The following is a 9,649-nucleotide window of genomic DNA, read 5'->3' on the forward strand; positions in this document are numbered from 1 at the left end:
AACACAGAGGCGGGCCCTGGGATCCAGCACGCGAGCACCAGACTCCAAAACCTACCCGATCGGCGTTGATCATAGAGTTACACCTCCCTCGATCCTAGAGGGCACTTCCCGGACGGTGATTTACTTATTGCGGCCTAGGCCAATCAACGAGCGCGTTCTCTCTCTTTGGCTAAGTTTCCGGCAAACCTTTCACTGGAGTCTAGAGTGGGGTGGGGCCAGGCCCCGAGAGCGCGGCTTTGTGATTGGTGGGAAGGGTAAGGGGCGGGCTTGTGCTGGCACGCCTCTGGCGCAGGCGCGGTGGTTTGTGTGGCGGTGTCTGCTTGGGCAACGTTCCCTGGGACTACGGTTGGTGAATGGGGTAACGGTGAGGGCTGAGGGACGGGCGGGACACTGCGGAAGAAGAGCGGGCTCGGTTCTGGGCGCGGAGACCGAGGACTCTGGTGTCAGTTTTTCCACGTGCATCCCGTCCCTAGATTGGGGCGGGGCCACAATCACATAAACTCTTGAATAATTTTCGTTTCTTAGTCTTGTTTCCTCCATTGTGAAATGGCAGGACTTCCTTGTGTGTGCCTCGGGTCTTTGTGACCCGTAACTTGTGAGAAATACAAGTTCTCTGCCCACACCCCAGACCTACTGACTCAGAAATTCTGGCCATGAGGCCCCACAAGCTTTCCAGGTGATCCGATGCTTGCTGAAATTTCACAACTACTGGGCCACTGTAATGTGAGGGGTCGACTTGAGAGAAGTCTTGGAGACAGACTCATCTGCTTGAGGAGGAGACAAGGGTGAAGGAGTTTCTGGCTTGAGCCACGGGCCTGAGGTGGGACTTTAAGTGATGGCTCCAGGTGTGAGCCACATGTGTCCTGCCTCCAGGGCCTCCATTTTTCCGCGCAGGCATACTAGGGCTCTATGGCCATGCCTCCCAACTGTCTTCAGGTCATGGGCCATAAAGGAAATGATAATATTTGTACAGTGCCCAGGGGAAGTTGTTGAAGCTCCTGGAAGTTGGAGGGGACCAGCTGAAGGACTGAGGCTGCTGAAAGTTGGAGGAAAGCACCTGGGGGGATTTGAGCTTCCCAGAGCTGAGGGGAATTAGTAACCTGTTCTCAGCATACTGCAGGAGAGCTTTTGTTCCGTGGGATGTGCTGATGATTGGGGGTACTCACTAAGTTTGGCAGTATAAATCAAGAAACTTGAAAGAGTTTATATCCTTTTGCATCTGCAAAATTGGTGGCTGTCATAGAAGTTTTATTGGAGGCCGATCTGTGCTGACTGCTGCAGGGTGTCAGATCACAGTTAACACGTATTTCTGCTCGACTCGTTTTTCTTCAGACACAAGTGCCTCCCTGTGCCGGGGTGTCATGGAAGGGCTGCTGACAAGATGCAGAGCACTGCCCGCCCTGGCCACCTGCAGCCATCAGCTCTCACAGAGGTTTCACCACTGTGCCCCCGGGAGAGGGAAGCGCTTGGTGCTGTCCCGCATGTTCCAGCCCCAGAAACTTCGGGAAGACCAGGTGCTCTCTCTCGAGGGCAGATCTGGCGACCTGACCTGTAAGAGCCAGCAGCTGATGCTGCAGGTGGGCCTCATCCACCCAGCAAGCCCCGGATGTTACCACCTCCTGCCTTATACTGTCCGCGCCATGGAGAAGCTGGTGCGAGTGATAGATCAGGAGATGCAGATCATCGGGGGACAGAAGGTCAACATGCCCAGCCTCAGCCCAGCAGAGCTCTGGCGAGCCACCAACCGGTGGGACTCAATGGGCAGGGAGCTGCTGAGACTTAGAGACAGACACGGCAAGGAATACTGCTTAGGACCAACCCACGAGGAAGCCATTACAGCCCTGGTTGCCTCCCAGAAGACACTGTCCTACAAGCAGCTCCCGTTCCTGCTGTACCAGGTGACGAGGAAGTTTCGGGATGAGCCCAGACCCCGCTTTGGTCTTCTCCGTGGCCGCGAGTTTTACATGAAGGACATGTACACCTTCGACTCCTCCCCTGAGGCCGCCCAGCTGACCTACAGCCTGGTGTGTGATGCCTACAGCAGTCTGTTCAACAGGCTGGGGCTGCGATGCATCAAGGTCCAGGCCGACGTGGGGAGCATCGGGGGCACGGTGTCCCACGAGTTCCAGCTGCCAGTGGACGTCGGAGAGGACCGACTTGTAGTCTGTCCCAGCTGCCACTTCTCTGCCAACGTGGAGACTCTGGACTCGTCACGGACAAACTGCCCTGCTTGCCAGGGGCCACTGACTGAAACTAAAGGCATTGAGGTAGGGCACACGTTTTACCTGGGCACCAAGTACTCCTCTATTTTCAATGCCCAGTTCATCAATGTCCATGGCAAGCCGTCCCTGGCTGAAATGGGGTGTTATGGCTTGGGCGTGACACGGATCTTGGCCGCTGCCATTGAAGTTCTCTCTACAGAAGACTGCATCCGCTGGCCTGGCCTCCTGGCCCCTTACCAAGTCTGCCTCATCCCCCCCAAGAAGGGCAGTAAGGAGGAGGCAGCCACAGAGCTCGCAGGGCATCTTTACGACCACATCACAGAGGCAGTGCCACAGCTCCAAGGGGAGGTCCTGCTGGATGACAGGACCCATCTGACCATTGGAAACAGACTGAAAGACGCCAACAAGTTGGGCTACCCCTTTGTGATCATCGCAGCCAAGAGGGCCCTGGACGACCCTGCATATTTTGAGGTTTGGTGCCAGAATACCGGAGAGGTGGTCTTCCTCACCAGAGAAGGAGTCCTGGAATTACTGAGCCAAGTGCAGGTTGTCTGAACCACCCCCTGGACCCCTCCCACTGCATCTCACAGCCTTGGTGTTCACTGAAATGCTGCCTTTCCTGTACTGCTCTCCGGAGCTGGTATCCCCAGAAACAGAGCAGCTTGTGGAAGGTGAGACCATGTTAGGAAAGCGAGTTGTAGTCATTTGTTCGGACTATTTGTATTTAAAGTTGTTAACTTGATCCCTTTGTCTGGGCTGTCCGTGCCGCCACATACCCTATCTTTCATATTCCACTGTGGAAGTTTCTGTTTGGAGGTAGTGGCTAGAAGGAGCCAAGTTGTCATCTTGGCCCTCAGGAGAGTCACTTCCCTTCTCTCAGCAGTTTCCTACACCACATGTAGGTTGGGGGGCCTCCTGATGGCTGACGCCCTCCCAGCTGCAGCAGTCTGACCTTGGGCCTCTTGCTGCATTCAGTCCAGAGAGGCAGCCGGCCAGTCCTCCTCCTTTGAGAAGTGGGCTGAGGGTCTGGGGACAAGAATCAGGACACCTGGCTGCCACTGAGTCACCAGTGACTTGGACATGACCCCTCCCCTGCTGGGGCCTTCAAGTTTCCCCATCTGTGACACGAGAAAATGGAACTAGATCTGTAAAGTCCTCACAGCTGACTGGCTGGTTCCTCAAGAGGTTTATGACAGGCAGATCTGGTTCCTCTCATCCTCCATTGTTTAACCTACCCGGAAAGTTAAAACAATTAGCTAATGGCCCCCAAACCACGTCCAGAGACCTGGCTCTCCTTCTTGAGTTGGCCTGGCACTGAGATCATGTTATATTGATTGAATAAAGTCAGACCATTGGGGTGAGGTTTGCATGTTAATTGGAAACAGTGGTAACACCTGCCAAGTTAACAGTGCAGCAGCTTCTTGCCTGGAAACTCTTTTTCTACTTCTCCACTGGAAAAAGAAAAAATTGGGTGACTGGAAAATGCGTGTTATACCATTTCTTCCGTCAAGTGTCTGCAGGCTTCCAGTGCTACAGTGACTTCGTCCTGGCTGCAGAGTTGGATCCTAGAGCCATGCATGACGGAGGTGAATTAGTAGAAGGTCACTGCCTGAGTGCTAGGGAGAACTGGCAGCAAGCTTGAGCTTTCATTGCTCCTTCCCCCAGGAGCAGGATCAGCTTCTCCATCCTCAGCCCCTGGTGTCACGGCTTGTCCATACCTAAGGAGAATCTTTCAGGGCTAAGCTCAAAGCCATCACCTCCTGAAACATGCTCGGCAGCTCCTGGCAATGGTTTCTGTCTTTCGCATCCCCTGTGCTCTCCTACTAGCGCCGACACCCTTCTCACTGGGCGCGCACAGCTCACTGTACGGCTGCCAGCCTCTTGTCATTGATGGTCAGCTCCCTGAGGCTGGGGTCCTAGGCTGACCCCTAGTGCACTGAAGTGTTGTCTTGGCCTGTTGTTCTGCCTGCCAAACAGCTTCCCAGCAGCTTGTGACCGCTGATCCTGCCAGAGTAACCTCACCCCCAGCACACACCATCAGGGTTCCTAATGAATGTAGACGCTAGGCCCTAATGACTCCCAGGCTACCGCTGGGCTCTGGTCCAGCATTCAGGCCAGGAGACGGGATTCAGAGAGCAAACCTAGAGAGGCTGGGTGTAAGATCCTAAGACAAGGATCTTACTCTTGGGTGCACAGTGGAATCCCCTGGGTCCCACCCCGAGGTTCTGTTCTGGGGTATGGCCTGGGCATCAGCAGTTTTAAAATTCCCCAGATAATTCTAATTCGCCGACTTTGTGGAGTGTCCTCTGAGCCCACATTGCAGGGATGAACGTTTGAGTCATCTCAGTTGTGCATTATCAGGTTGACATGAGCTCTGTGCTTTCAGCACTTATATATGCCGTGTGCAGATCTTAAAACTGTGCAAGGTAAGTGCTGTGAAATCCTCATTTTACAGATGAAACTGGAAGCTCCATTTAAGCAGTTTAAGAATGCACAGCTATTATGTATCAGAGCTAGAATCTGGGTACTGACCAAAATCTGTGCCTGTCTCACTATACTGCATGGCCTCTGCCTGGGCAAAATGATTCCAGTAAGTAAAATGGATTATGTATGTCTGATCAACTTAGCCTGAAGTAGAGAAATTAGAATTACGTGCAAATGAGCACTTTAAATATTTTTTTTAATTTAAATTTGTGCTTCATAAGCATACTTTATGGAAGGCTAGCCTAAGGTAAGAATAAGCACTTCTAAAATTCAGCTTCAGGGAATAGAGAACTAGTTAATTTAAAACTCTCATAAATGTGTATGATACAGAATGATTTGAGGGTAAGGTAGAATCATGGAACTGTAGAACAGGAGAGCTTGCAGCCTGCTTGTCCAGCCCTCACTTCACAGATGAGAGACAGGCCTGCAGTGGGAATTAACCTGCTTCAACCCATCTGACTGGCAAAACTGCCTGATTGCAGACCAGGTGCCGTATCTCCTGAATTAGGCTACCTCGGGTCAATCTTGTTGCCGGGAGTGACGGCTGGTTGAGTCAGCCTTTGAGCTACAGGAGCCTTTAGGTTTGAAAGAGATACCCATTTTCCAAGGAAGACGCATACAAGGAGCACAGTGATTTGCTTAACATCCAGCTGAACTGAAACCCAGGTGTCTTGATGACTTAGCCAGTATTTCTTGCAATAGCCAGGGGCAATATAATTTGGTGGAAAGATTAGGACCTTGAATAGAGAATTAATTTTCCACTTAGCAGGTATATGATCATAAACAAACAACTCGTCTTTTGTGCATCTCAGATTCTTCATCTGTGAGATGCTTTCATAATGGCACCCACACCTCCTTGGGTTTTCTGAGGGTTAGCTGAGCTGACTTATATGAAAAGCTTAACCCCTAGTGTGCTCTCTGGAACCACGATGACTTGCATAGGATGACTTAGGAAATAATCCATTGGGAGCTCAGGTTCTGCTGTTAACATTGAGACCTGGGTTTTGTTTTTTTGTTACGTTGCTTCACAACTTTCCTGGGGAGTGGCACAAACAAGAATTAAGTAACATCTGCAGAATGGTTCCATCTCCTTAGAGGAAAGACAGAAATATTCAAACCATGTACATTCCTCTATCCTTTCTGAACTTGCCAACATTAGTTCTTGCCGTAAATTGATGAAATGGGGTTGCTGGCAAAATAACAGGTACAGGCTGTATTATCGTTGCTCATTCCTTAGGGAGATGGAGAAGCAACTGGCTGGGAAATATTTAACAGAATTAATACTTGGGGACAAAGGCTGGTGCATAACAAAACCATCGTGTAAATCAAGCTTAGAATGTAAATCAAGGGCTCCATTAATATTCAGTGTTTTAATGGAAGAAACACCTGCTGGGCTATCAATAAAGGAGCTTTGTGGAAATCTTGAAATTGTCATTTCCTTAACTACTTGAGCGCCAGGCCTCTTCACACCCCTGTCCATTTCTACGCCTAGGGACCAGGATGCTTTTTAGAATTTGTTTGCATCTAAGGACACACACGACTTTTAGAATTAGGAAAATAATTTTTTTAAGTTTTCTATAATGTGGAAATTGGAGAAAAAAGTATTTTTATGATGTTATTGCAAACTTTTGGGAAAAGATCGATTTCACTTAATTTAAAATAATAACTTAGATCATAGTGACCCAGACAGAGAGATTCTACTGTCAGACTGCCTGGGCCATTTAGCAGCTATGGGACCTTGTGCAGGACACTTCTTGTGCCCGTTTCCTCACTGGGAGAACAGGGACAGCAGGGCCTGCTCGCAGCAGGTGCTTGGGAAGTGTAGCTGCCCTTCTGGAAGGTTGAGCGGGCAGTGCACATAGCCAGCACAATGGGGTGGGCACTTCCAGGCTCCCACATTCAGGCACCAGATCCATGCAGGGGTGGTGTCCACTCATTAAACCAGCAGCTCTCAAGGTGCTAATGAGCTTGTGATAAAATCTTGTAGGGCTGGGAGAGTGGGCTTACTGGTTAATGGTTAAGCCCGTGGGCTAACGGGAGTGCCACGGGCAGGACGTTGATGCTGGTAAGCGTTTCAGCAGACTGAATTCTTCTACCCAGGCAGACATGTCAGGGACATTGCAGGTCAAACTGCCAAACTTTTACCATAACCTTGGAGTGAGCAGGCAAGGGCCTCTGGTTTGTTGCCAACTCCTGGAAGCAGGGGCCCAGTCTTGCTACTGTTAGTATCTCCTGAGGCACTGAGGGGAGTCCTGAATTCAAGTTGTGACTCACTCTTCACTAGCTAGCTGGCTGTGTAAGCTACTTATCCTCTCTCTGCCACTTTTCTTAGTAAAATGGTGCCTTGCCTCCCAGAGACTGGCAAGATTGAGCCCATCCACATGAAGCACCTGGAATGCTCTCTGGCACACCTAGGTGCCCAGTACATGGCAGTCATTACTGCTGAGCCTGGTAGCATGTGTGCTACCCCCGGAATATGCCCTTTCAAGGCTCCTGCCTTAGCTTCAAGTCCCTCCCACCTCACCAATCCCTTCAACTGAACGGCCCACATCCCCTGTGTGTGGTGGCCTCCCTCCACCTCCCACCCCCAGTCTGTTCAGAATTCATCACTCCTTCCTGTGTCATCAATCAGTAATTATTTGTTATACCCCTGCTGTGTGCTGAGGAGGTGCTGTGCTAGGTCCTGGCAGGGCACAATGCACAGTTCCGCATACTTGACTCAAGTTTCCAGAGAAGTGGGAGCAACCATTCAGTAACCAAGTACAGTGCAGTAAGCATAGAGAAGGTAGAAGACTCATGGGATGTGTGCTAAGAGGCCAGCCAGTAGGGCTTCCTGGAGGAGGCAGCTGGACTTGACGGAAGGTCCTGATAGGTATTAAATAAAGGGAGGAACAGTGGGAATGGAGGGAGCGGAAGTGAGAGTCTTCCAGAGGGAACAGTGTACAAAAGCCATAAGCTAAAACCGTAAGATTGGAGAATATAAGTGTCATAAACTCTTGGTATGAGGCAGGCTGTGTTCCATGTGCTACACACAGATTAACTCATTGAATTCTCACAGCACCTGCATGAGGAAGGTGCTGTTATCCTCAAGTTGCAGACACGACTGGTGCCTGAGGCTACTCAGCTAGTGGGTCATGGGGCTGGACGTAGAAAGCAGGCAGCCGGGCTCCAGAGCTGATCCTCTCACTTCTGCACCATCCTACCACAGCTGAACTGAGGCCAGGATGGCTAGGCTGAGGCTGGAGATGGAGGGAGCCACAGAAGTGGTAAAGGGCCCGACACCGAAGGGCCTTCCGTGTCACACCCGGAGTGCACCATGGGCACAGACAGACTGTGGCTGCATTTCCCTTTATTGGCGAGTTCTCAACCCAGGGTTAGGCTTATGACACCCACTCAACAGCATGACCGTGAAGGCAGAAGCTACCTGATGCCCTGCCCTTGGTTCAGTTCAGTTCAGTCACTCAGTCGTGTCCAACTCTTTGTGACCCCATGGACTGCAGCATATCAGGCCTCCGTCTATCACCAACTCCTGGAGTTTACTCAAAACTCATGTCCATTGAGTCGGTGATGCCATCCAACCATCTCATCCTGTCATCCCCTTCTTCTCCCGCTTTCAGTCTTTCCCAGCATCAGGGTCTGGCAGTTCTTCACATCAGGTGGCCGAAGTATTGGAGTTTCAGCATCAGTCCTTCCAGTGAATATTCAGGACTGATTTCCTTTAGGATGGACTGGTTGGATCTCCTTGCAGTCCAAGGGACTCTCAAAAGTCTTCTCCAGCACCCCAGTTCAAAAGCATCAATTCTTCAGCACTCAGCTTTCTTTATAGTCCAACTCTCACATCCATACCTGACCACTGGAAAAACACAGCCTTGACTAGATGGACCTTTGCTGGCAAAGTAATGTCTCTGCTTTTTAATATGCTGTCTAGGTTGGTTGCCCTTGGTTGGTGCCCATTAAATGTTGCTAAAGCCAACAAAAGGAAAGGAACCTGAGAGAGGAGGCAGGTGGGCTCTGGAGTGAGATCCCAGGTCTGATACTCACTGGTGAGACTGTGTGCCTCCATCTTATTTATAAAATTGGGATCCTAGAACTGAGAACATGGCTTAGGATGAGGGTTTGCATACTGCTTGCTGTCCATGTTGACAGCCATTTATCATCTCTCTGCCTGCCCTTGTGCACCTCCAGAAGTGTTTCATCAGGGTGTGGCTTAAGGGGTTTTTTTGTCCCCCACCAAGTTCTCCACCCTAAATTCACAGAAGTAACCAGACAGGTTGGGGAAGTCCACCACCATCCCTGACCCTTTGCCCTGAGAAGGGCTGTACTCTAGTCTTGTGGGAAGAAGGGTCCCTGGGATGGTGGGAAAGGCTCTGCCTCAAGTTGGGGATGCCAAAGATTCTGGCTTCTCAGCCTTGCCCTTGTCCTTCCTCTGAGCCTAAGTTTCCTCATCTATAAGATGAGGTGGAGAAGGGTTAAGTCCTTGTGGGGAGCTCTGATTTGGCTCTGCTGGAATCCCAGGCATGGGCAAGTGGCCATGGAGGCACCAGGTGAGGGCAAGGCCCACAGGCCCCACTACACCCATCCACTTCACAAGAGGGCCACCTGTCCCGAACCCCACAGGTCCCGCCCCTATGGAAGGGGAATGCTCAGGGCCCTTGCCCCACACTCCTGTGCTCACCCTGGCTGCCCATCACCATAGCCGCTGCAGTGGAGCAAAGCTGGGACAGGGCTTGTTGTCTGGAAGGGCACAGAATCTAGCTGGAAAGTAAGAGAGGATGGCCTGTGTGGCCTGAGCCAGGCTCATGATGGACACTGGACTTTGGCTCTATAGCCACAAGCAGGGACCTGCACCTGGAAGGAAAGCTGCCTGGTTCTTTGTAAACATTCCACAGCAAATTGCCCTTCATAGATGACAGCACGCGCTGCAGAAAACCCTGAGTTAGTCT

General features: G+C 51.0%; 1 protein-coding gene across 1 annotated transcript; it reads left to right on the forward strand.

The window, feature by feature from the left end:
• Positions 1-224: 224 nt before the first annotated feature.
• PARS2 (prolyl-tRNA synthetase 2, mitochondrial) lies at positions 225-6,539 on the forward strand. The gene is made up of 2 exons (XM_055585783.1): positions 225-345; positions 1,333-6,539. Exon 2 carries the CDS (start codon positions 1,362-1,364, stop codon positions 2,775-2,777), a length of 1,416 nt encoding a protein of 471 aa, XP_055441758.1. The 5' UTR covers positions 225-345; positions 1,333-1,361; the 3' UTR covers positions 2,778-6,539.
• Positions 6,540-9,649: the final 3,110 nt, after the last annotated feature.

The sequence above is a fragment of the Bubalus kerabau genome, chromosome 6 (genome assembly GCF_029407905.1).
Source record: "Bubalus kerabau isolate K-KA32 ecotype Philippines breed swamp buffalo chromosome 6, PCC_UOA_SB_1v2, whole genome shotgun sequence".
NCBI classification, from domain to species: Eukaryota; Metazoa; Chordata; class Mammalia; order Artiodactyla; family Bovidae; genus Bubalus; species Bubalus kerabau.